Source organism: Psilocybe cubensis, chromosome 13 (genome assembly GCF_017499595.1).
Source record: "Psilocybe cubensis strain MGC-MH-2018 chromosome 13, whole genome shotgun sequence".
Classification (NCBI taxonomy): domain Eukaryota; kingdom Fungi; phylum Basidiomycota; class Agaricomycetes; order Agaricales; family Agrocybaceae; genus Psilocybe; species Psilocybe cubensis.
The window spans coordinates 1,398,009-1,424,375 of NC_063011.1; the positions used below are offsets into that span (position 1 = coordinate 1,398,009).

Below are 26,367 nucleotides of genomic sequence, written 5' to 3' on the forward strand. Positions count from 1 at the left end.
GGTCAGTCAATTAAATAAAAAATAAAAAATGTCCTTCACAAACTCAACCCAACAAATCCGCCTCAAGTCACTGGCAGTTACAAGTGGCAACCCCTTGGATATTCATTACAACATATAAATATATACAATCTTGAGCAAAACGACATACCTTAGCAGATTAACTTGTTGTAGGAAGCCTTGAACTTTGAACTTTGAACTACACAAGCCTCCAAGCCTCCAAGCTCCAAGCTTCATTGAAATATCAACGTGAATCCTAAATATTAAATCCTGAATCCATGACATCCAAACCGTCATATATCCATATCCATATCCCAACCATCCAGTCCCACCTAACCCAAAAGCATCAACCACAATCCAACCACACCACATCACAAAGCACAAAATCATCCTAATCCCAATCTCAATCACGCCCTCCCAAGAAGCTTAAGCGCAAGCGCCTCCTCATCCTCCAACTCCGTCTCCTTCTCCTGTTTCCGCTTCTTATTCGCATTCGTATTCCCAATCTTCTTCCCACCACCGCCCTCATCCTCATCCTCATCAACACCCCTCGGCCGCTTCTTACTACCCCCCTTCGTCGACTTCGTCGAAGAAGAAGGCGGGACGTACATATCCATCTTGTCAAATTCAGCTTCTTCATCCGAGTCAAGTGGTGGGAGGTCAAAGTCCGGCGAAACATATCCATCAGCGCCTTCAGAGTCGTAGTCGGAACCAGAGCCGGAGTCGGAGGGGAGGGCAGCTCTCGCACTGGGTCCAGCAGGAATCCCATTCGCCTATACCCGCCAAAACCAAAAAAAAAAAGAAACAAGTCAGCTCGCATTCCCGAAAAGACCAAAACCGAACAATCAAAAAAAAAAATATAAAAAAAAGATCGCAAAACATCAGGTAAAAGGAAAAAAAGAGGTCGCAAAAAATCGCAAAAAAAAAATACCCACCTCCCGTTCCCTCTCCTTCCTCTTCCTCCTCTTCTCCCTCCTCCGTTCCCTCGCCTCCTCCCAATCCCTCTTATCCGCCTCCCTCCTCATCCTCTCCTCCTCCCCTTTCACCCACTCCTCCCCAAACGTCCTCACACCATCCACACCCCCTTGCTGCTCATAAAACTGGTCAGCGGACGCGAGCTCGTAGAGCTGGTGTGGGGTACCCGAGGCGTCGAATATGAGTTTTGTGTTGAGGGCATGCGGGGCTGTAAGAGTGCTGGGGTTTGTTGAGGAGGTGGAGGGTAACGTGGACGAGAGCAAAGCCTTCGAAAGCGCCGCTTTCGAACGCAACATCTTCTGCTTCCGCTTCGACAACGAGGACGGATCGTCGAGCGGTTTATCCTCATCTGATAAATCATGATCCGCCCTCTTCAGAACGATAAAGTCATCGTCATCGTCATCGGGAGCTTTTTCACCCGCCTCGCCCTCGCCCTCGCCCTCGTCTTCACCATGAGCAACAAGCCGTGCATAATGCGCAGACAGCACACTCTGATTCTTGCGCTCGAACATCCTGTCGTATTTCGTGCGTACTTTCTCCGGTGCAGCGCGCGTATGTGTCGCGTTCGCGTTCGGTTTTTCGTCTTCCTCTTCGCCGCTTTCCTCGCTACTTTCTTCTCCATTCCCACCCTCGGACTCCTCTTCACTCTCACTCGCACTTGCCGCACTCTCAACCTTCTTCACCTCTTTTTTCGGCACATCTCCCGCCCCCCGATTCCCCCCCTCCTTCTTCCCCTTCCCAAACTTGATCTTCGGTACACCCGGCAACCCCAGACTCTCCGCATACTCCTTCACAGGCAACTTGTCGAGGCTGAATATCGATTTATCCTTTTGGAGATGTACAGAGCGAAGGTACGATATAAACGCCTGTAATCAAGTTGAATTAAGTTAACGAAGAGAAAAGACAACACACACACAACACACACCTTTTGCCCCAAATACTTGATCTCCACATCCTTCCACATAATCCCTTGCAACTGTACCCTCAAATCCACTTCCAAACTCTTCTTCCCCACCTTGCCCTTGACCAACCCGCTCACACCCCTCTCTTCCAACGCCCGCAACATCCCTTCCTCTTCAGATGGTAAGAGGAAGAGCAAAGCACGACCAGGCGCACCGAGCCGCGCGGTCCGCCCAACGCGGTGGATGTACGTCTCTGCGTCTTCAGGTGCATCAAGCTGGATAACCCAGTCGACAGACGGAAAGTCAAGCCCACGCGCTGCAATATCAGTCGCAAAAAGCACAACACCATGTCCCTGCCCTTCTTCTCCTTTCCCCCCACCCATCCCAACAAACCTCCCAAACACCTCCATCCGCACCCCCATCTTCATCCTCCCATGCAACGCAAGCAACGGCACACCAGGGTGCATGCGGCAGAACGCAGCATGCGCAAAGGCCACCTGCTTGCAGCTCGAGAAGAACACGATGGTTTTGGCGTGCAGGTGCGTTTTCAGGAACGACCAGAGGAGGGAGAGTTTGGACGGGAGCGGGGTGAGGATGTAGGTGTGTGTTAGGGTTGGCGGGAGGGAGGGGGTTGTGCTGGGGGTGGGTTCTGATTGGGAGGAGGAGGAGGGGTCGCCGACGGTTACAGGCGCTTTGAGAGAGAGCCGAGCGAGATCGGAGACTTTATCTGTCTGCGTAGCGGAGAACAGCAGCGTCTGGCGCGAGGCGGGTAGATGACCCAAGAGCGCCGTCAGCGTGCGCTGGAATCCCATGTCGAGTATACGGTCCGCCTCGTCGAGTACTGTACATCATTAGATATTTCTTTTGAATGAATAAAAAAACACACCAAGGATCTGCAAATTCCCTGCGTCAAAGCCAACGGTCTGGTCCATGTGCTGCAGCAACCGGCCGGGTGTAGCGACGAGGATGTTCATGCGTGATAAACGATCCGATTCGTCTTTGACGGATTTGCCGCCGATAACGAGGCCTGCTGAAAAAGAGTGAAAGCCCCCAATGGAGCGCAGGACGTCGAAAATTTGCACGGCCTACAAAAATATCAGTAACCGCAAAGATATCAGTCGGAGGACGCACGAGCTCTCGTGTAGGTGATACGATTAACGCGCCTAGTCCGTCTGCAGCGCTCCACCTCCGCCTGTAGAGAATGTCGAGGACGGGAACAAGGAACGCGAGTGTTTTGCCGCTCCCCGTGCGCGCTGCTCCCAGCACATCCTTGCACTGCAGCGAGATGGGTATACTGGCTTTTTGAATTGGGGTGAGTGTGACGAACGCTGCTTTTTTGAGGCCTGGTGAATGTGTGGGTTAGTATCACGGAGGGCAATTTGCGGTCATGTTTGTCAAATCGCATGTGTGCGGGAGGTTACACCGCTGGCGCTCATATGTATTTTCAAGAAAAATAAGGACCAGTAATTATGTTTCCGGTTTGTTTTTGACATATTTGCCGTGCTATTAGCCTCCCGCACACATGCCATTCCGCAACATGACTGGCAATTGCCTGCCGTGTGTGTTTGTGATTGAGAGAGGGGAAAATGCGGTACCGCGCTTGGTGGGCTCGGAGAGAGGGAGATCAGCGAATTTTTCGAGGTCTACAGGTGGCTCCTGCGTTGTATCAGCACATAGAAGAAGTTAAAAAAGAGAGAGACGCACATAGGACATGGCATCTCGCTCCAGCGCCTCGATCTTTTGCTTCTCCGCTACTTTCTTCAGCTTCGATGTGCGCACAACCGGCTTCTGCTTCTGTTTCTGCTTATTCTTGTTTTTGTTGGGGGCATGCTGCCGCGAAGGGCCAGCGAGCGGAATCATCGCAAAGTTGAGAGTAGAGAGCAAAAGATTCAAATTCAAAATCTATTAATGAGAGCACGGTGTCCTTGCTCACCTAAAATTTACATAAGCAAGACCGCCTCTTACGGGAAGTTGCCGGAACCAAACAAATACGCGCACGCCGCGCGTGGTCAGATCATAGATCATGTAGGAGGTGCGCGCGGCGTGAATGATCGTTTAACGGACAACTTGAGGTGAACGGGTTCGTTCGTTTTAAATGCGAAGTATTTGCAATGCATATCTGCGTACAAAATGGAGGGGTGAGTATTTTTTTTGGGTGTTCTAAATGCATCTCTGAGCTCCTAAAAGATTCTGCCCGACGGGTTTCCAGATGATACAGCATGGGTGGCGCCGGCAATTACTTCAACGTGTTCAAGAGAATTATTTTTGACAAACAATTTGAGGTGAACGGGCTCATTTGCCTTTTCAAGCTGATATAATTTGCTATCAAGTACATTTGTGTACAAAATGAAAGAATGACAGTTGAATATAAGTCCGCGAAATCCTTAAAATACCTTTTGAAACATTCAGCTTGGTTCTTGATGGGTTTCCCAATGTGCTACGCAGGTTTCCAATTATTTCAATGGTTACAAACTACTACGGATCCACAAGTAATTGTCCAAGCTGCTCGTGAACGGGATTGGGATAGAAAAATTGCATGTTATTTTTTCATCTCACCTGATTGGCTGTGTATGGTACTATGGGGAAAGAATTCAAAGGTATAAAATAAATACAATGAGGGGGCGCGAAGCACCGACGGGGTCGAGGGCCGCGAACGGCGCGTAGGGAAAAGCTCGTGATCATTATGTAATAACTGGACACGGAAGCAATAGTATTAGCAGAGACACGCGTATTTGGCACAGTTCTCCCTTTCAGCAACAACGACGATGCTATTCTCCTTCACCGCGCGCATAGTTAGGTGCGCATATAGTCACCTCTTCACCATCCTCTAACCATTCCCCACAGCGCACTCGCTGCCTTTATCTACCCGGGCTATGCTTCCTACAAGACACTCAGCCAGCGCCCCGCCTCTGAAGCTGAGCTTGAGCGCTGGCTCATGTACTGGTCCGTCCTAGGCTGCATCGTCGGTGTCGAGTACATCGCAGAGTGGCTCGTCTCCTGGTTCGTCTTTTGTTCATTCTCTCCCTTTTATGTCCATATCTCACCCACCCCAGGATCCCATTCTACACCTCCCTCAAAGCCCTCTTCCTTCTCTACCTCGCCCTCCCACAAACCCAAGGATCGACTTACATCTACCACACCCATCTACGCCCCTTCCTATCTACACACGAGCGCACGATTGACAGCGCGATCGCCGAGGTGCGCGGGAGGGTGTACCGCTTCGTGCAGGAGCGTGCGCAGGCGCTGTGGGCAGCCGTCGTCGCGAGTCTTGCTGGAGGCGCCGCTGGTGCCCCTGGCTCTGACGCAGGTGCAGGTGTGACCCCGCCTACGCAGCATGGGCACGGACAGCAGCCTGCCCCCGCAGGCCCGACGCAGCTCCTCTCCTCCCTCTGGACATCCTACGGTCCCGGGATCCTTGCAGGCGGCGCCGCACTCCTTCGACAAACCGCTACCGCTACACTTCCCTCCTCTTCCTCCCCTGCCTCTCACACCACCTCAAAACCCACAACAACAGCAGTAGCAACGGACCCCGCGGAGCGCCGCCGCCAACTAGAAGCCGAGCTCGCCGCGCTCTCCTCCTTACCCGCAGCACCCACCGAGCGCCCCTCCTCCTTCGCCTCCTCTTCTTCTTCCGCATCTATCAACTCTGCGCATGGCGCGGGGAGGTTTGAAGAGATTCGAGGAGGGGAGGTTGAGGGGTATGAGGTTGATGACGAAGATGATGATGGGGAGATCCGGAAGGCGGGTGGGGGGTGGTTCTCGGGCTGGGGCGCGGGTACAGCGTCTGGGAAGGGGGGTTATGAGCGGGTGAAGAGTGATTAGGTTGAGTTCGAGCGTTGGGTAGGGTGATGGTAGCTCTTCGTTTTTCTTTTTCTCTTTTCTCTGTCTCTTTTATTTATCTGAACCTTTCTTTCTCATCTCTTTTTGTCTTTCCTTTACTTCTGAATCCCCGCCTTTATTTTCTACCATCCCACATTATAAACTGAACCAATATTACTGCACTGCACTGCATATTGTATTTATATCGTCATATCATATCATCATAGCATCCGTAACAAATCATAACCACAACATATCACAACATTTTAGATCGTAGTCAAACATGTACCCTCTCTTCGAAATTGGCACTAAACTGGACGTTGACACTATCATAATCTAGTATCTATCTATCGTGCCTTAATCGACGTTCATACGTTCAAGTACACGAAATAATCATCATCATCATCAATATAATCAAAGCAACATTGCTTTTCGATCACCCATCAAATTCGAAATATGCCTGAAAACGTTGTAATCGAGGCTTACACGCCGGACAAAAATGCTGACCAGTTAGCCTGAGTGTTGTCCTGACCAGTGACGTGACTAGTACCGTGACCGATTACATAGTGTCACAAATATGTTGTCACGCTAGTTCATTATTAGTAGGCTCGACAGTAAATGGCAAATTACTTGATTGTCTTGCGTTGGAACTCAGTGCGTAGTAAGAAGAAATACTAAACAATCAATTAATATGTTATTTACTGTTGAGCCTACTAATAATGAATTAGCGTGACAATGTATGTGTGACACTATGTAGTTGGTCACGGTACTAGTCACGTCACTGGTCAGGACAACACCCAGGCTAACTGGTCAGCATTTTTGTCCGGCGTGTTAGCCTCGCGAGCCAGGCCTTCTGTGAATCTCGTCTCTTTTCTGGATAAGGCAGGTACCGAGTGATATGTTTGTACAAATGTTGTCTTTATTTATGTCGTCAAACATTGATCGGAGTGCGAAAAGAGAGAGATTCACAGAAGGCCTGGGACAAACGGTTCGGATTTGAGGGAATCCTCGTTTTGTGACTCGGACTTAGTGAAAAAAACGCGATTTGCCTCAACAACAACCTTCCACAACTTAAAAAAAAGTTGTCTACAGAATCATTTAGATAGGTTTCTTTTATAATAAAATTCATTTTTACAAGGTCACGAAAAAAATTTTTTTTGAGAAAAAAATGACTTGTAATTTGAGCCGAAAAATCATATATCATGGCGCAGGTGAACTGCTTCTAAGATTAGATGGCAGGTCCGGGCGGTTAATGAACCCAGTCTCTGCAGATGAAACAGACAATGAAAGAGACATACCTGCACATCCCACCTCCATCAAAAGTGAACCTCTGGATACCCAGATTGTCCCAAATGCAGTCTCTACATCCTCTGTAGATTCAAATCATGCTTCAGCTTCAGACAGTATGGGCGAGTCTAGCATGCAGGGTTTGACCTTGACATGGATCTTGAGGAAATAGAGGAGGAGTACGATGTTATTGAGGATTCAGAGGATTCAGAATTCGAGGGGGAGGCGGACGGGTAGTGGTCGCAATCGACGTAGTTGTTCGAATTTCACTCAAGTCCGACGTGACAAAGCGTGACTCTGCCAAAACCGAACCGTTTGGCCCAGCCGTTTCTGACGAAACCGAGCGGAGCTCGAAATATGCTGAGTCAGAAACGACTGGTGTACGAGCCTAATCAAGGCTACGACTTTCCGTGCAAAGCACGGCTACACTTAGTCTCGTTCCCATCCGTTATAGGGCACGATCTCCACTCCTGCGAGAGACCCGGGACTAATAAGCGGAGATCAAAGTCGGAGTCAAAAATTCTGCAAAATTTGATCGTAGAGATGTGCCCTATAACGTCTGGTGCAATTGCATCAGTAAAGATGCGGACATGTCACGCGGTGCTCACACATCGACTCGACGCCATCTAAGTCAAGTTTTATGGTCAAAAGACAACAGGTCTCTTCGTTTAAAGATTTCATTTTACCATGTTTATAATCTCAAGTATGTAAAAGTGCCCTGTTGCCGGCAAAAATGTCAGAAAATTCCCGCTGGAAGACTTTGATGGCTCTAGCCCGTGTACAGGCAACTTGAAGTGTTAAGTGTGAAGATCTAACATACTTAGGCAGAATGGGACAGTAGCATTGAGACAGAAAGCAAAGGTATGCACATATAGTAACTTACATGTTCAATATACAATGAGCGCCAAGAGTGTGATTTAGCGGCGTAGCATATGAGCCCAGCTGAGTGAGCCCAGCCCAAATACAAATACCTAAACTATTGATTCAGCTGATTTGCTCGAAAATCACACATACGATATGGTTCAGCTGACTGCATAAGGTACCATTGTAATACCTTCATAATGAAGGAATTGTGTACTGAAGGGATAGCAAATACAGGGACAACGAGAATAGGAAGGTTGACGACAGGAACAGAAATGGGAAGGGGAATGAGGATAGCGGGAAGGACAATGAAGAAATATCTAATAGAACGTTGACAAAGCGTTAGGGAATAAGTAAAGTAGATGCGTACAAGGAATATATCTCACCACCATTCAGCATGGATTTCACGTCAAAAAATACCTAGTCCTCACAATCAGCATCGTATCCATCATCACTGATATTAAGTCCACCCTCAACACCATCGTGTGCGACATCGGAAATACCGTACGAATGCTGACCCGAGTTGTCATCTTGATATTCGAAGTGCACCACGACATTGGGGACCGGTTCTCGTTGGTCAACCACTGAGGAATTACCACTGCCCCACCCGGATTGATCCCCGTCCCCAGCATGCCCCTCATATCCGGAATCGTCAGACGTCAGATCGAAGGCTTGATCACCCCAGGTATCCGGAATAGCTGCAGGTGGGGTATTGGGTATATCGATGGTGCGTCCGCCTGTAACGAGTTCATCAGAGATAAGTAAAATGTTTACAATCGACTCACGGAGAAAAGCCAGGATGGCTGCTATTGCACGGGCGAACATTTTGGAAATGTACTCTGTGCGAGCGGTGAGTGCTATCCATCGACATTTAACTAGTACTCACCTTCAATTGGGGGCGGGCGTTTTGAAAATACACTGAGTCGTTGGGAGGGGGGAAGGAAGAACGGAGTTGGGGGTTGAATAATAAGGGAGAATTTAAGAAGCACCCTTTAAGCTTTCGGGACTGTTGCGCGGCGTATGGTCATCGATGGCGGCTTCGTTGCAGTGTATTAAAATAGAATACAAATATTCGGGCCAGGGAAGTGTTCCCCATCTCATTGAATCAAGAATCCGATGACCGGCTTGGGACTCGGAATCATGGTATAGAAGATGCCAATTATTTCAGGATGTATATAAGGGACAAAATACATGTTCGTATATAATCTGAATATTATTCCGCCACCTATATTGAGTCCAGATAGGTCAGGGAATTCGTTACTCGAGATATTGCTCAGAGACACACTACCTGAGTATTGCAGACACATAACATGTATTGTGGGTATAAGGTGTGAATTCATGATATTGGAAATATACAAAAAGTCTATCTCACCATCATTATACCCAAAACTACTAATGTCATCACCTCTGATACTTGTGGGTCCAATACCCCAATCTGAATATACACAAGGAAATTTGGAAAAGATGTGTGAAGTTGAATTCCTTCCTGATTGAGTAATTTTGGACCTGATCCGTTTAATTACCGGAAAGGTTGTAAATTTTAGCCTTGAGGTAAAAATAAGATAGCAAATTGTGCCATTTCAAAAATTAGGACTCTGAAAGCACTACATCACTTCCTTTGGGATAGGTTCTATAAGGCATTTGAAAGTTGTGTTTTACTGTTTCTTCCCCTGCATGCTCCTGTGATTCGTCTTCTGTGATGTCAGTTGGATTTGATCCGTAAAGTCGGAGATCCTATAACCTTTCAAGGTTTGTGATAAAATTATACCAAAAACTATGACTTCAAGAATAGGACCCTAAAAGCACCACATCCGATAAATAATGAAGGAGTCCATTTCCTCCAAGAAGTCCATTCCTCCGTGCTAGCCTGGGAGTACGAATCCCAGAGCACGAATCCCAGAGCACGTGAGTGTGAGAGAATCCAATCAGTATGGGCAAAAAAGTCGCTCAAGAAGTTTCCACCATCCACAAGAAGACTTGTAGCACCTCCGAAAAGCAAGGTATGTGGATATCAAAATTTTGTATATACATTCCTGATAACTGATGCTTATTACCAGAAGTATGTCTGTGTCACCAACCCAAGTCTACGACTACGACTCCGAAACCGACATGAGGTTAGCCAATCATCCAACCCACAACACAGGCATTCCGTATTCGATTGCACAATACCAATGCGCCAACTGTTTCAGATGCCGATGTCGCTGCTACTGGGCTGACCGCGCTCATCATCGCCCCTGTAGAAGATGTCGCCGCCTACGCATTAAATGTTCACCTCAACAAGGAAACACTAGCCGCAATCACAACAGGCTACTGGACACTAGCAGAAGCCGCGGTAATGTAGATATGGGTGCCCTGGCTGCAAGGATACGTGATTTGGTTGGCAGTAGAGTACTAGAGGATTAGAAAATATTTACGGGGTCTCCTGTGCATGTATCCGAAATCAAATTCCGGGTCACAAAGTCTCCTATCTATGCTTTGTAAGAAATTCAAGGTCAGGGAACCTATGACAGTAGCAACACCTTTCTGTAAACAGGTTATCAGAATATAAATATGGTCCACCTTTATTCAAAATTCCTTATAGGAGCAATTTTCCTATATGGTATGTTTTGAACAGACCCATCTGTGCAAACAAATGACAATAGCCTCGATTTACAGTTAAATTTAGCATCATTGCCAATAAATCAAATTAATGACACCCTCTTCTCGTTCAACACTAGCTATGCCACCAACCTACGGTCCTTTCAGTCGTAGCCCGGCAATGATCAAAACAATGCAAATCGCCCATTACCTCTGTGTCCGATTTGCTAGAGGAATAGGCAATTCCACTCAGGTTGACTCTGATGATTGGACTCTCACCGAGACCCAAGAATTCAATCAGTTAGCAGATGTGCTTGCTCGGGCGTTCAAGAATAAAAGTAAGTAGCACAATTTTATAGATATGGGATAATGCTTATCCTTTAAATATCATCCCAGAAATGCTGTCATGGAAGGCCGATGATTACAAGGACTGGTTGGAAGTGAACGGAAAAGGCGCCAGAGGGACTAATGCTGAATTTGAGCGCCGAGTTGCAGAGGAATTTCCTCCGCTGGTTCCAGGGGTCATTGTGTTTGAGACCGAGCCATTTATCCTCTGCGACATCAAAGGAAATATTCTGATGTGGTATCTTCCCGGAGCTTTGAAAAATCGGCGTCAGGTGAGAAATTCCATCTCAATATGCCCACCCACAAGTCTGATTAATTTGTGCCAAGCTAAAAATGTGGAAAGAGCTGAAAATTCTTCAAGGATCCTTTTCCATCGACGAGTATTCCTCTAGCTGGAGGAAAAACACCAGCAACTATATGAAGCGAGAAGACTGCAAGACCTTAGCTCCTGGGACTGTTAGTATGGCACCAGCATGGTTTCAGCAAGGACACGCGGTGCGTCACCTTTAGATAATTACTTTCAGTACATTGATGAATTATTTTAGAAAAGTAATCCATTGGAAGTCTCGGCCGAGCTTCGTAAAGCTCGAGGACTTCGTTGGATTGAAAACTTCTCAGATAGCGCTGCCCTTATTGGAGCTGCGCTTTCAATTATGCATACCTGGCAGTGGCAACTCGCAATCCAGGCCATGGATAATTTGTATCGAGATCCCGACCTAGTCGCCAAAAACGAAACTCTTCCCCGTGTCCTCAATGCTTGGACTTCACCTCTCACTGGTATTTCTGTGATAAATAACCGCCTCGAGACTCCAACCCATCGAGACCGTGGAAGTGCATACGAGTGGTTCGACATCTTGTCCTCGATAGGAAAGTATCAAAACGGATACATGAGATTGCCAGGAGCTGGGGTGGAGGTTGCTTACGGTCCGGGAACTTTGGTGGGTATAGCCGGGAAGATATTAACTCATAATGCTTCGTCTGTTGGTGAACGAGCATGCATTGCACAGTACATGAAAGATAACGTAGTCACAGCTCTTGTAACTTCCAATCACCGTCGCTGGGCTAATGCATCTTACATAGGGCGTATGGAGATGTAGACTAGTACTTTCCACACTTTGTTGGTCAATAGATCTTAATTCCGAGTCATATTCAGCTCTCCGTATATTGATTAGAAACTGCCTAATAAGGACATTCATCAAGACTACCCGATATTGGGAAATGATGACAATATATGGTTAACCCAACAGGAAACCAGTGCTTCGCTATCTATGGAAAACATTTATGAATGGAAGGTGGAAAACTTCCTTATCCAGTAACCAATGAACATGTCCCCCTTGATACATGATATGTGATTCCTTATCCTGGCCCCGGCTCCCAGTCAGCCAGTTCCGCATTCCTACTAATCCGGCTCTTCAGTGACAGATCCGCAATGTGACACGATCACCTGATCAATTTGTCACTAATTTTGTACTGTACGCGCTTGTCGAGGCTTGCTATATATCCATTATTACTTCCCTTTAATTCTATTCTACTATTCCTCATAAATACAGTACAGCACTTTGAATATTTCAGACACAAACAGGGATGGCTACGCTGGTCACGACCCCATCCTTGCAGAGGCTCCTTTCCCTATTACTCGCTTTCGAGAAGTCAATCTTGTCGGCAACTACAGATACGCCAGCAAATTTCATTGAGAAAATAGACTCTATTACGGCTAAATATGTGCGTTTCTACTTATATCAAATGATAGTCCATCTAATAAAGTTTTAGCATGAAACCATGGCCGCGTTGGAAGCTGATACTGACGACATTATGAACAAATACCCTGATTCCTGCGACTTTTCTATTGCGATGGCAGACCTCTTCATCAATGCGGACGACGAGAATCGTATGCCGACTCAAGAGGAAGTTGTACTCGCTGTTCAGGCCTACAAATCCTCGGTTGGAGAGGAATTCACTCATCCCCTTCTCAATGACCCTGCTAGACCCCTGAGGAAGAGGAAAGCACCTACACAGTATAGCGATGATGAAGACGGGTTCGGAGAGGAAGACCGTCAGGATTTTCAGGAAACCGGAAAAGTGGGTCGCCAAAAAACATTCTGAGACTATGATGAGCTCACGCAGAGGACTCAGATGGGTGGCGGTATCAATGACGATGAGGACAGTGACTACGAGCCAACACAGAGGACGCGGATGAGTGAGAGAAGCAATGAGGATGGGGACAGTGATTTAGAGCCGACTCAGATGACTCAGATGAGCCACCACAGCGAGGACCTCAATGTCCAAGATAATGAAGACCTCAACGAACTAGAGCCGAAGCCCAAAGCTCAGAAATTCGAGTACGATTCAGACAACATAGATATCTACCAAGATCACATCTCCCACATCGACCCAGTGTTTCCATCTGAAGACCAGTGCGCGAAATGCCTCAAATCCGGTTTTCGATGTTACGAATATGCACAACCTACAACAAAGCGCGCTTGCCGGCGATGTGTACGTTTGAGGGTCGGTTGTTCCACGTCCTGGAGGAGGACAAAAGGTCGACGATTCAAAAAAGCCAGAGTTGTATCTTTGTCCAAGGTTCAAGTCACTTCCAGGAAGCCCCGAAATGCCGCAAAGAAGAAAAGGTCCTCGGGTAACAGCACCGCAGGGAAGACTGCATCTCGAGGTAAGTGCCGAACTCACTTGCTTAACCATTGTATTCAAGTGTCATTCAGCCAACCTTCCATCAAACATCCCTCAGATGGACAACCTTTGTGCCCGTCTCATCGCTGTGGAAAACTCTCAGAAGACCTTCAAATCACAAATTTCAACCCTGCAGTCGTCTATCAAGGGCTTTGAAGTCGACCTTGAAACATCCAATGCATACATTGAGACGAACATCAGCTCTATGCACACCGAGATCAAGGAACAACTTGGGACCATACACAACATCGAGTATAGGATTGACAAAAGGCTCGACAGTCACCACGAGCAACTGGCTGCCGTTCGGGACCAGCTGGATGTTCACGAGGCTAGGATAGAGAACCACTCCCAGCAGCTTGTTGGAGTTCGTGAGGAGCTTAGAGTCATGGCAGCAGCAACATCCGATATGGCGAGGAGCACCCGTGACGTCATGGCTAATCTGGAGAAAACGATGACTACGACATTCAAAGAGGTATTTACGAACACCTTTGGCAACAACACATTGGAATCCAGAGTTCGACGTGTTATACACGACATTGCTTCAACATCCCCTCTAACCACCAGCAGTAACAATACTGGTTCCTCCGCTGCCACTTCCATCGCACCAGCATCGCTCATTCTCAGTTCTTCCCCAATAGCCCCACAAGATGTCCAAACGGCGCAGGTAATCTGGTCGGTAATCAAAGAACGTAACGATTTCTTCGAGGAGGTAATTGACGTCGAACAATTAGAGGATCAAGACGTCACTCCAGGTGTAGATGGCAGAGGGAAAGTAGGGGTTGAAAAGGAGAAGGATCAGGAAGCAGTGCGAGCGAATACCAACAAGAAGCAGGACGAGGTCACCCCATATACCCAGGATGGAGCGGACGCTTCCACACATACCCAGGAGTCAGCGGACGCTTCCACACATACCCAGGAGTCAGCGGACGCTTCCACACATACCCAAGAGTCAGCAGACGCATCCACACATACCCAGGACGCAGTGGACCATACTAGCACGGAGGTGAAGAATACAGAGAATCGCACTGATGTGGAGCTAGGGCCTGTCAAAGGTTTCACAGATATGGCGTCCGATGTAACTGCAATCAAGGCCGCTGGTGGACATGAAGATCAGTTCATGCTGAAAGAGCCGTCAGGGGACGCAGTGAAGGTTACAGAGCATCGCCTGGTTGCTGGGGTGGTTGCCGCGGTTGAGGGTAACGTTACAGATACAGCACTTGATAAGGATTTTGGGGCCGATGGAGATAATGACACAGTTGTCAATGGAGGCACAGCACCTGATAAGGAGCGTCAAGAAGTTGGGACAGAGCAGGGAACAGGTTCGGAGATGGTTGGGGGTACAACTCACGATGCGGAGCGTCAAGACGTTGAGCCGGAGAGAGGAACAGGTTCGGATAAGGTTGGGGGTACAGGAAATGATCAGGAGCATCAAGACATTGACACAGAGCGGGGAATGGGGTCGTTAGACATTGGGACGGAGCGGGGAACGTGTCCGGAGGTGGTTTTGGATAACACCAACAAGGTCGAGGGTGGGGTAAAGGGATTACCAACGGGCTCGGAGACGGTTGCGGACGAGGCCAGCAATCTTCAGGGTGGGGTAAATCACTTAGACCCGGTTGTGGAAGAAGATGAGGATGAAGAGGATGGGGACCATGATTCGACAGCCCACCCTTCAAGGGAACAGACCCCAGTGTCGAACCTAACTTCCTTGAAGCACACAAACCTGCTGCCCGAATATATGGATATATGGAGCCCTGGAGCCTCCACTCAGATGGACAGTCCAAGGTCTCCTGCTGTTCCCAGCCCCACTCCCACCCAACTTGACCACACTGAAACTCTCGAGCCCGACAAACCGAAGAGGTCAAGATCCAGAGCACGAAGCACAGGCCCAACCCGTCAAATGCCGATTCGGGCTGGCAGGGGTGCAGGAAAACTAATGTAAAGGATTTCAATGTTTAGATATGAATCTACTTTGAATAAATCTACATCAACTATCTGACTACTTATTTATGTTCTTTCGGTGTTTCAGTGTTTCCGCTGCTTCTAAGGGTTCTGCTAGATTTGACAACATCATTTTTTTTGCGACGTCTCCTCCCACTGTTAACAGAACCGGACTCTGATCCCGGTCCTGATTCTGACACCGGAGTCTCGGTATCACCAACAGTAACATTTTCAGCTTGAAATGTTTCGCCACCCCGCTGACTAGTCATGTCACCACCAGACAATGTACCGCCTTCCAACTGGTTACTGTCATCACCCCGACTTGGCTGGCCAGCTGCTATATCTGTCCCCTGACGGGATACCGGGATTCCATAATGACTGTTTGGAAGCCATCCATAGGCTGGATGTTGATATGTGTGGGGAACATAATACCGAGGTGCAGGTGGATAATATCCGGGATATCCCATAGCAGGAGGATACCCAATATGATAGGAAGTTGGATGGGGAAAGTATTGCTGATGTCCAGTGGGGTGTCCAATAGGTATGTTTGATGTCTGCCTGCCCATTGCATCGTCCCTCATAGAAATACCGGCGACTGGGGGTAGGGTATTACTATGTGTGTTTCCTAAAAGTGGTGACGACGCCGACAAGATATCCATAGACTGTGAGTCCTGTAACAAACGGTGTGATGATAGGTTTGGAGCCTGATCGTCCACAGATGGTGTCGGGGTAATGAAGTCATCCACAGGAACAAAATTTTGCAATGGGACTTCGTTATGGTAGGTGGAGTCAAGTCCTCTATTAACAATACCTTGGTCATAGGATTGTGTGTCCAAGTTGGAATGAGGACCAGAAAGCGGATTCCCAACGGGTCGGGTGTTTCCTTCCACCGCGGATGTGTTTCCACCGACGGGAGGTGTGTTTCCACCCACTATAGATGTGTTTCCGCCAACAGGAGGTGTGTTTCCTCTGACAGGATGCGTGTTTCCTCCAACCGCAGGGTTTCCTCCAACCTCAGATGCGTTTCCTTCCATCGCGGATGTGTTTCCACCGACGGGAGGTGTGTTTCCACCCACTATAGATGTGTTTCCGCCAACAGGAGGTGTGTTTCCTCTGACAGGATGCGTGTTTCCTCCAACCGCAGGGTTTCCTCCAACCTCAGATGCGTTTCCTTCCATCGCGGATGTGTTTCCACCGACGGGAGGTGTGTTTCCACCCACTATAGATGTGTTTCCGCCAACAGGAGGTGTGTTTCCTCTGACAGGATGCGTGTTTCCTCCAACCGCAGGGTTTCCTCCAACCTCAGATGCGTTTCCTTCCATCGTGAATGTGTTTCCACCAACGGGAGGTGTGTTTCCACCCACCACAGATGTGTTTCCGCCAACGGGAGGTGTGTTTCCTCCGACAGGATGTGTGTTTCCTCCAAGACGCGCATCCTGTTGCAAAGTTAGTGTGGGATTACTGGGACTGAGCTCCTCAGCCTCGTCCATATCTGACTCTGATTCACCACTGTGAGAGAGACTCGGAGGGGCCACCGTTGTTCTTAAAAGTGCTGCTTCCAAAGGATATTTTGCCTTTATAAATCTTCCATCCTTTCCATCTTGCAAAACTTGACGGAATGAGAAGGATGTCACCGTTTCGTTTTCCTGACGATTTCGAAGATATGCCAACAGCGACTGGACCTCCTTGCCACTCATTCTTGTTGGATCCCGAAAAACAAAACTCTCAGGAATATCTTCTGGCCAAAAGAATTTTTCAGGGTTTTTACCCATTGCTTCCCAGGGTGGTGCTGCCCTCTCATTGTTACATGCAACACCTGTCAACAGACAATGTCAAGGATAAAGTCGATGTCAAACTGTAGGACTCAGAGACCTACGATAATGGATCCTAAAAAATTCTCTGATAATTTCTCGTTGTGTCTTTAGATGCTCGCTACGACCATGGCTTATGATTGGAGGAGGGAGAATGGGTATGCCACCAGGCCCTTTCGTTAAAGCAATGACCGGTTTTCCATCGTCCATAGAAGGTGAATTGCCTTCAGTGACCTCCAGGACCTTCATGATCCATTCACCAAAAGCTTTACTGAATGTTGCACAGGCCTTTCTGTTAAATTCTAAAAAAGACTGAAAATGTACACCAGGTCCAGCCAAATCCCGGCTGTAGTCATGGCTAGAGGAACAGGTGAGACTAGTTCCAAAACATAAAATAAAATTGGTTACAATGTTAAGCCTAGTGCACCGTCTTCATTTCTATGAGCCTCAATAGTGACTGCGTGCATGCCCATTTGTTTTAAAGCGACCTCATGCATGTTTAATATTATACGCTTGCCGTACTTCTTTGCTGCTCTGTTCAATCTATCATTTAATATCCACATGAGACGTTAGAAAATATTTGAATTTGACCTCTGTTGGACTGCTTCGGGGGGGGATTTGGCTTGCCATTCCTTCTGTTTTTCCAAATAGAAATTTATCTCCTGTTTGCCTAGTGAGTCCTTGATGTGGGCCAAAGCCTTTTGATAATATCTAAAGTAAACTCGGGATCCCGGCTTTTCTCCGGGACAAAGCCTCAAAACCTCTTCTTCTATTTCGTCGTGCTTGAAATGGGCAATCACATTCCTTAATTGTATCTTCCTCTCAAATTTAAAAACACGGCGATTCTTTGTGAGTCCACGATGATTGTTAAACCAAGTTTTAATACCCTAGAAATCCCAAACAACCTCAGTTTACGACGTGTCTATCAAGAGCAAAAAGTAAGTTATACCTTGAAACGTCTCTCCCATTCCTCTTTGAGGTCCTTATTTCTTTCAATAACCAATAGCCCATATCTCTCAGGGCAAAGATCTCTAATTTTCTCGCCAACACGTACGCAGAACTCTGTGCGGTCGTCTTTATTATTCTGCTCGAGCCACTCTTCGCGGTGTCATCTGAGAATCTCTTCTTCGTCTTTACTCCAAACAATTTTTTCGAATCCTTTCTTGTGAGTCCGCTGTCGTTTAGATTTAGCCATGATTGTTTAGGGGTAGAAGATGGGTGAGGCTTCAGTCTGTTGCTTACGCTTAAATTGATCATGATCTAACGTGACCGAAATATTCTAATTTTAGACTCACAGTGATCGAGGATCTTTAATTTATCAGGAATGACGGAAACCGGGTCAAGGAAATCGACAATACGTCATGGGAATTCGGAACCCACAATTAACTAATGGAGGCAATTATGTATCTAGTTCTGCAAGAAGTTCTTTAATAAACAAGCACTCCCTGCACGTTGGAATACAGTCTCCATCCTTCAAATCATGCCTATCTATCCAGACATATTCCTCAATACCAACCTCTTCTTCCTCAACATCCTCATCATCGTATGACGCGATAGGCAATTCATGTTCAACTGCTGAAAACATTGGGAGCGATTTGTGAGTCTTGTCTTCAGATACTATGGGAGTAGACGGCCTTTGATTTTACAGATTATTGCCATACGTAAGTGAATATTGGTGAATCATACCTTAGGAGGTTCGCAACATTGTCAGCATCCTCCTCTTCATCTTCCTCATGCGATTCGGGAATCCGTCCGTTGTCTATGTACATCCCTTTGACCTCCTCGATAGACCGCTGAGTATCGACATCTTTGGACTTTGGCTTCGACTTCGGCTTCATATTGACTTTGAGCTTCTTAATCGGAATTTGCTGAGATAACTCGGGTAGCCGGATCTCATTAATTGTCGACTTATCCAGAGTAGGCACATCCACAACCTGTTTCTTCCTAACGTCTGTATTTAAATGCGAACTCTATTCCAAAACAACCTCCTGTAAGAATTGATCTAACAGATTTTGTGTATTTATTAGAGTAATCTTTCGCCTGTACATATAGAGTCAGCAAAAGTCTCATGCCCAGGCAAACCTCAACTAACCGTGCTCTAAGAACTTGCATACGTAGCCTAGCACTTTCCTGCAAGGCGCTTTGGTTTCTATACAAAGGGACATGAACACTTTCAATCAGAAGTGATTAAAATAGACGTACTTTGAATAATACCGAGCACATGCTCTACGCCTGGAGCTAGCTCTTTCCTCAGGTGAGAGTGCCATGCTAAACAATGAGAAGAAGGGTCAAATCAAAATCAAAAGTTATGAACACCAGTATGCTCGTGTTTGTTGTTTGGTCACTATCAAAATATTCGCGAAAGTGGGTTCGCAATCACACATGATTGTTCGCGATCACACATGATGTTCGCGATCACATAGGTTGTTCACAATTCAAAATCAAGAATAGTGGCCTTGAAAACACAGTAAGGCTCACGAACATGTTAGACAACACAAAATTGTGTTCTTGAATGACTTGAATGAATTAACTAGCCGTGATGACTAGTAAGTAGAAGCGGCATACCATAAATTTTATATATCTTGCAGTGTCCTAAATGACAGCTGTGGTCTGTGTATGACCAGTCCCACTCTAGTCTCAAATCAACGCCTGTGCACGAAGCCGCGTAATGGTACCCACTATCACACTCGACGAGGTTCTCAATGAGGTTTATTTAACTTGTGGATTAACCCAATGTAATTATTGAGATAGGGTGTCTTAGTCACCCATGTGGTCAATCTGACGGCTATGGTGCGTTGTCTATTCAGACCTTCAAGCAAGTGTCTTCAGTGTGACTCCTTTAACTCAAACTTTATGACAGTTCGGTGCGTCAGGTGCAAGGTTAAGCGCCCAAAGTACTGGCTATCACTGTGGGGATAAGGCGTCTAAGTCATCTATGGGATGAATCCGACTCGACAAAGGCTATGGTGCGTTGTTTATTCAAAGTGTTCAAATATTTATTGTTGTACGAGTCTGTCAAGAGTAGTGTAAGCATTAGTTTGGACAAAACCTTGACTTTCAAATTAAAACGGGTTACTTCTTTAACTGACATTCGATGATGGCTCGCTGCTCCAGGTTATGACAAGGTTAAGCGCCCGAGATATTAGGACCACAGTCAACTATGTCCAAAACAATTTTAAGGTAGTATGAATCTAGTTTCTAGTTCTAACAAGAGCCACGTTTTGACCCTCAAGCGGCTGATATGATTTGTTTGTTCAATATGTGCCTAATTTTAAAGACCCTTACAGGTGTTCTGCACAGTCAACTAACTCAATCTAATTGCTTTCAAGCACGTTACTTGAACTATGGTGGATTTAAAAACAAGGTATTTGATGAGCAAGAAGGCAAAATAATGCAAGGTATGTGCGTGGTTGTGGGGCTGTAAACACTTGCAAGGTAGGTGTGTGGTTGTGGGATGGGCAGAGGTTTGTGCTCATTGCAAACACTGTAAAGACAGTTAACTTGAAATTTAAACCTAGGGTGGGAACAGTAAGCACAGTGTTTGGTCTGACCAGTCCGTCAAAGAAGTATCTACCAATGTTTGCTAGTCAAATAAACGTTGTATGCTCCCTTAGGTGTGTGTAATTTACCTGCGTAAGGCGGACAGGCATAGCCGCTTTCACTCAAATGGACGTTCTGCTACGCTCCCAGAATTATAGCGCTATAGGGTGTGCCCACCATTGACATATCAAAGGTGTAGAACATCGTTAAGTAGGTGCGTGGTTGTGGGGTGGGCAGAGGTGTGTGTAATTTACCTGCGTAAGGCGGACAGGCATGGCCGCTTTCACTCAAATGGACGTTCTGCTACGCTCCCAGAATTATAGCGCTATAGGGTGTGCCCACCATTGACATATCAAAGGTGTAGAACATCGTTAAGTAGGTGCGTGGTTGTGGGGCGGGCAGAGGTTTACGTTGTTTGTGAATACTGTGTAAAGAGAGTCAACTTGACGGGCCTCGAGATCGCAAACATACCATGTTTGTGCCAAAACGCGAACATGTCATCTTGACAAGTGCTGGATCGCAAACAAGATACTGGACTGTGAACCAGTCAGCTTGCCTAGCTTCAAAATGGCAAATGCCGCATGGTACCTTAGTGGAAAACAAATTGAGTCACCTGGAATGGTCTTGAGATCGAGAACATACCAAATTGATAGTGTGCTGGATCGCGAACATGTCATCTTGACGAGTGCTGGATCGCGAACAAGATACTGGACTGTGAACCAGTCAGCTCGTCTAGCCTCAAAGGCATATGTCATTTTAGTGGGAAACAAATTGAGTGCTCTAGGCTAGTAATGAGATCGCGAACATACCAATTTAAGGGTGCGCTGGATCGCGAACATGTCATATAGACACATGCTGGATCGTGAACACAGTGTTGGATTGTGAACCAGTCAACTCGTCTAGTTCAAAGGCATGTTTCATTTTAGTGGGAAACGAATTGAGCTGCCCTAGGCTGGTCTTGAAATCGCGAACATACCAATTTAAGGGTGTGTTAGATTGCAAACATGTCTTATTGACAAGTGCTGGAGAACAACGTTTTGGATCGCAAAGTGTGCAGCACTGCATGTTCGAGTACCTGGCATTAGGAACATTTGTTAGTCTGTCTTTTCTGGGTAGCAACAAGTTGTATATTGGTAACTGTTTTCAATTCTGACGTCTTAACTTCTCGAAAGCTTGGAGTTTGTACATTCAGGGCTCCTAGGCGTTTGTTTTGTACAACTATGCATAGTCTTTGGTGTACCTGTTGATTCTGATGTAATGTTTCTTTGTTGGGGGTCTAGAGAGTCCGGTTCGAGTCCCCATGTGTGTAAATTTTTTGGGTCCTTTATAATAACTGATATATTTGGAAGTCATGCTGTTATTCTAAAAATAGGTCCAGCCAGCGTACATCTCTTCAGTCTTTCTACCTATCTTCTGTCTCTGTCTCTCTTATCACACCGCACAACCTTTACATTCTCATTCATTTTTTATTTCTGCTTAAATGTCTCGAAGATTCAAGGTCTTGGAAAAGCCAGGGTTAGATCTATTCACAATTGAAACTCGACAAACTGAGAGGGGCTCTCGAGATGTATCTGTCAAAATTTCAGACTTGATTTCTCGAAAGTCGAGGTCTTTATCACCATCAAGAAGGGTCAGAATAGTGAAGCATCCAGTGATTTTACCTCCTACCAACATCAGCGACTTGAAAGGCTCGTTTCATGTATTGATTCAAAGTGATGGCGAGGTCAATTTCAAGGCATTGGACGATCAGTTCGACCACCCAGCTAGCAAGGTTGGTAATATCACTTATGAACAAAACATTCTCAGAATCTAAAACTTGATATATTTAGTCTCAAAACGATTATCTGAGGGTCTGGGAGAATGAAAAGAGAATACCCTACCTGAAACGTCTGTTGTCACAGAAGGCTGGTCCAGCTATCAACGCGAAGTGCTCGCACTGTGGTATTGGGAAAGCTATCTGGCGGTGCCGCGATTGTCTGGGATCCGATCTTTCATGTGTACTATGCTTCCGGAATCAACACAATAGACTCCCCTTCCATCGCGTTGAAAGGTGGAATGGGAGGTTTTTTGCTACCGGTGGTCTTTGGCAAGTGGGTCTAAAGTTATATACCGGTCATATGGGAAAGCCTTGCCCTCGAATCACCAATCCTACCAATTCAACATCCACCGGACTTCCATTTCTGGTGGAACAATGCAGGCACATCCTGAACGAAGTTTCTCCTCACATAGGTATTGCAGCAGAACATATTCTTCAACTTCTTACTTCTGCGTTAAATTCGCCTGAACATGGCGGACCACCAACCGAAATGTTGTATAGGGTGTCCTGCTTGTTACCCCCCTTCCAGATGAAGGTATTGAAGGATCTGATATTATTGGTCAGACATGCCGAAATTGAGGCAGAAAAGGAATCCGCAACCACAAATCAAGTCCTGGCCCAAGACGAAAGCGTATTCCCACAGAAGGAGGAACCTGTTCACATTACATCTGATACTCCTCTCGTTGACGATCTGCAGGAAGGAATATGGGAAAATGAAGATTCGTCTGAAACAAAGGGACCAGTTCCCCGTCTTCTTCCCAGACATCCTAAATATGATTCGGCTGGTAACAAATTTTTAACAGTAGTTGACGTTTCAGGTTTTCATCATATCCCAGTTGTCTGGTGTTCTTGTGAGGAGAGACCCCACTCCGAAACACATGAAATGCAGCTTCTGGATCTGAAGCTATATCCAGCCTCCTATACCGACATCAACACAGTTTTTACTTTTGAAGTACTCAACGACCACCGACTTGACAACCTGGAGTGCAAATCCTCGTCCTATCAATATCATCAAAAGCTTAGAAGAAAGACATCATTTGCATTTACAGATTATGTCCCTAACCGTTATGCGGAGTTGTGTAGAGTCTCAAGACAATGGAGGAATATCAAGACTAGGAAGTGGTTTGGACACATCGATGACAGTAAACCTGAACGCGGATCCTTGGCTTTATTCTGCCCAACTTGTCCTCAACCAGGTATAAACCTACCCGAAAATTGGAGAGAAGAGGCAACCAAAAATCCGTAAGTCCATCACTGACTGATTTCAATTGTGTAACAGTAATTGAATTACCCCCATAGATATTTATTCACCCGGAGTGTTACAGCGGATGGAAATTTCAAAGCAGACCATCTTCAACAAAGGAATAGCGCAGACGATGTGTGGCTTACCGATGGAGAGTCGTTCATGACCAATAACCAAAGATATAAAAGACATCTGGACACCGCGATTGAAATTAAGGAGGTAAGTTTGCGCTCACGTGTCTGATAACACAACTCCTGGCGCGTTCTCCGATCCAATGATGTGGAACTCCATTTTCCTGGAGCGTTTTCCTGTTCACGTGTTTGATAACACGACTCCTGGCGCGTTCTCCTGATCACTGACTGGGAATCAGGTGTATTTGCGCTCACGTGTCTGATAACACAACTCCTGGCGCGTTCTCCTGATTCCTGACAGGAAACCTCCTTTGCTGGAGTGTTTTCCTGATCACGTGTCTGCTAACACGACTCCTGGCGCGTCCTTCCTGATCCCGGTGACAGGGAAACCAGGTCAATTCCTGTCGCATTCTCTTGAAATGATAATTATCTTGAGATGCTAATTTTTACCCCTTCACAGCCACCAACCTGCAACAAGTTCCGTGCTGAAAATAATGCTGAAAGAGCTCACAATGGATGTGACGTTACAGGGGTTGGAGGCCATGCCTGTGCTAGGCATGGATGCTTCGCACCCGGAAGTATGGTGGACTTTCAGAAAGGGGAGCGCCAAATGAATATCGATTGGTCACTGTGCGAAATGTTACAGACTACAAACATTGACGAGACCCAGAAACTCCTCCATATCTACGACCTGGGTTGCACTTATCTCCAGAATCTGGAGAAAAGAATTGCAGCCAATCCCTTTCTGACCAAGCCAGATAAGTTGGAAATCATTAGAGCCATAGGCTTATTTCACGTACACGGCCACCAGGACCAATGCCTCTACCGATATGCCACTAACTATGTACCCGGTAGTGGTGTAGTTGACGGTGAAATTTTAGAGACTTTGTGGGCAGTTCTAAACTTGGTTTCCAGAAGTACAAGAACCGCCTCTCTTGCTCATAGGACGGAAGTGCTCAACGACCACATGGGTGACTCTAATTTCAAAAAGATGGTCAACATTGGTGAGCGGGAATGACATCCGTGCAGAATTAAGCTGACCCAGAGCATTCCTAGTTTCAAGTATCGTATCTAAATATCGTCGGGCGGTCAAATATGCTGCTGAAAGCTCCAAGTACTTCTCTGAAATTACAAAAATCACACCAGTAGACGCCCGAGAAGAGTGGTTGCACACTATTACTGCCTGTGAAGAAAGAAGACAGCAAAACATAGCCGAAATGGATTATATGCGGTCAACGGTTCAAACAGGAGCAACACTTCAGGAAATAGAAACAAAGCTGATCAAGGAAGACATAGAAACACTCACTCCAGGAGCTGATGGAACAACAGCCTGGCTAGTGTCTGGACTCAAAATAGAGGAAGCCCAGTACGCCTTCAAAAAGTCATTTTTTAATTAGCCTTCTTATCATCTTGCTAGAATTGATCTTCAGCAACATGTCAGACGTCTGGGAAAATCTCCAACTTCCGCACAAGAGTTGGACCTTGCAAAGAAAAGACAGCGCCTGGCCTCCCGGATCAGAGCGTTCCATAATCTATCCGGAAGATATCTTGGAGAAGCTACAGTGTTGCAGCACAGTCAGAAAAGTGACATTATCATATTTCCAGACGGAAATATCAGTGATTCTGATTTTCCGGATGCTCCACCTCCTCGCTCTGTCGACATTGAAAACAACAAGCTTGTTTTCCCCTCGGTGGTGGAATCCTCCGATTCAGTGGTCCTTTCTAATCTAAAATCCCGTGAATTTGAACTTCGACAAGGACAGGCAAATGATTCACTTCAAAAAGTCAGGGAGACTCTGGGATACCTCTCTTTTCAGTTTATTGATAAGGTCAGGACGGCGACAACATCATCTCAGCACTTAAAGTCTTGGGATGGGGTTCGCTTGCTTAATCGAACCCTAAGTCTCCACCGGCGGGTCTACAATCGCTGCCAAAGAGCTATGGTGAAAATCAAACCGGAATCCAAAGATAGATACCCAATCTTGTTGGTTTCGGAGTGCCAGGTAAGCACTGCAATATCCGACATGAACACGCCCGGACAAAGCCAGGCAACACTGTCTTGGATTTGGGGAGCCCTGGATGGATATTCGGGAGAGAATGCAGAGATTTGTGCCAGGGACCCTAACCGAATGTTGGAATGTGAGTGTGCTATTTTACAGCCAGACTATAGTCCTTGTCCTCACCTACCTGTATAAGTTCTTCGTATCCACTGGCTTCGTGCCCGAGCCCAAAACAACAGGTGGAAGGAAGAACTTGCTTTGACAAAAGCAGAGATGGGGTGGACTACAAGATTTTTTATGTTCAAGGCAGCAGAGTGGGAGGGAAAGAGACACCGGGCTACAGAGTGTGGTGATTCAGGTATGACAGCGTTTTCCGAGCAACAAATCAACATGTGGAATGAGTTTGGACGAGTTGCTGAGGCTCAATTTTTGGCGGT

At 46.5% G+C, this 26,367-nt stretch overlaps 9 protein-coding genes across 9 annotated transcripts; 5 read left to right on the plus strand and 4 right to left on the minus strand.

Moving 5' to 3' along the window:
• Positions 1-404: 404 nt before the first annotated feature.
• On the minus strand, positions 405-3,734 carry JR316_0013175 (ATP-dependent RNA helicase dbp4; the record flags this gene model as incomplete). The annotated part of the gene is made up of 7 exons (XM_047898787.1): positions 405-770; positions 1,044-1,838; positions 1,898-2,715; positions 2,761-2,959; positions 3,006-3,217; positions 3,470-3,530; positions 3,579-3,734. 7 exons carry the CDS (start codon positions 3,732-3,734, stop codon positions 405-407), a joined length of 2,607 nt encoding a protein of 868 aa, XP_047742335.1.
• Positions 3,735-4,639: 905 nt separating this feature from the next.
• JR316_0013176 (HVA22-like protein i) lies at positions 4,640-5,696 on the plus strand (the record flags this gene model as incomplete). Its single annotated transcript, XM_047898788.1, has 3 exons — positions 4,640-4,671; positions 4,719-4,874; positions 4,928-5,696. 3 exons carry the CDS (start codon positions 4,640-4,642, stop codon positions 5,694-5,696), a joined length of 957 nt encoding a protein of 318 aa, XP_047742336.1.
• Positions 5,697-8,261: 2,565 nt separating this feature from the next.
• On the minus strand, positions 8,262-8,666 carry JR316_0013177 (uncharacterized protein; the record flags this gene model as incomplete). Its single annotated transcript, XM_047898789.1, has 2 exons — positions 8,262-8,578; positions 8,627-8,666. The coding sequence occupies 2 exons, from the start codon at positions 8,664-8,666 to the stop codon at positions 8,262-8,264; spliced, it is 357 nt and encodes a 118-aa protein (XP_047742337.1).
• Positions 8,667-9,771: 1,105 nt separating this feature from the next.
• Positions 9,772-10,182, plus strand: JR316_0013178 (uncharacterized protein; the record flags this gene model as incomplete). The annotated part of the gene is made up of 2 exons (XM_047898790.1): positions 9,772-9,841; positions 10,031-10,182. 2 exons carry the CDS (start codon positions 9,772-9,774, stop codon positions 10,180-10,182), a joined length of 222 nt encoding a protein of 73 aa, XP_047742338.1.
• Positions 10,183-10,560: 378 nt separating this feature from the next.
• Positions 10,561-11,860, plus strand: JR316_0013179 (uncharacterized protein; the record flags this gene model as incomplete). Its single annotated transcript, XM_047898791.1, has 4 exons — positions 10,561-10,756; positions 10,815-11,035; positions 11,091-11,258; positions 11,309-11,860. The coding sequence occupies 4 exons, from the start codon at positions 10,561-10,563 to the stop codon at positions 11,858-11,860; spliced, it is 1,137 nt and encodes a 378-aa protein (XP_047742339.1).
• Positions 11,861-12,542: 682 nt separating this feature from the next.
• Positions 12,543-15,390, plus strand: JR316_0013180 (uncharacterized protein; the record flags this gene model as incomplete). Its single annotated transcript, XM_047898792.1, has 3 exons — positions 12,543-12,842; positions 12,888-13,431; positions 13,481-15,390. The coding sequence occupies 3 exons, from the start codon at positions 12,543-12,545 to the stop codon at positions 15,388-15,390; spliced, it is 2,754 nt and encodes a 917-aa protein (XP_047742340.1).
• A 61-nt stretch (positions 15,391-15,451) lies between these two features.
• JR316_0013181 (uncharacterized protein) lies at positions 15,452-17,697 on the minus strand (the record flags this gene model as incomplete). Its single annotated transcript, XM_047898793.1, has 4 exons — positions 15,452-17,205; positions 17,266-17,492; positions 17,525-17,576; positions 17,628-17,697. The coding sequence occupies 4 exons, from the start codon at positions 17,695-17,697 to the stop codon at positions 15,452-15,454; spliced, it is 2,103 nt and encodes a 700-aa protein (XP_047742341.1).
• A 902-nt stretch (positions 17,698-18,599) lies between these two features.
• On the minus strand, positions 18,600-19,467 carry JR316_0013182 (uncharacterized protein; the record flags this gene model as incomplete). Its single annotated transcript, XM_047898794.1, has 5 exons — positions 18,600-18,834; positions 18,887-19,144; positions 19,208-19,240; positions 19,293-19,349; positions 19,403-19,467. The coding sequence occupies 5 exons, from the start codon at positions 19,465-19,467 to the stop codon at positions 18,600-18,602; spliced, it is 648 nt and encodes a 215-aa protein (XP_047742342.1).
• Positions 19,468-23,085: 3,618 nt separating this feature from the next.
• On the plus strand, positions 23,086-25,821 carry JR316_0013183 (uncharacterized protein; the record flags this gene model as incomplete). The annotated part of the gene is made up of 6 exons (XM_047898795.1): positions 23,086-23,798; positions 23,856-24,018; positions 24,391-24,934; positions 24,987-25,296; positions 25,348-25,714; positions 25,765-25,821. The coding sequence occupies 6 exons, from the start codon at positions 23,086-23,088 to the stop codon at positions 25,819-25,821; spliced, it is 2,154 nt and encodes a 717-aa protein (XP_047742343.1).
• Positions 25,822-26,367: the final 546 nt, after the last annotated feature.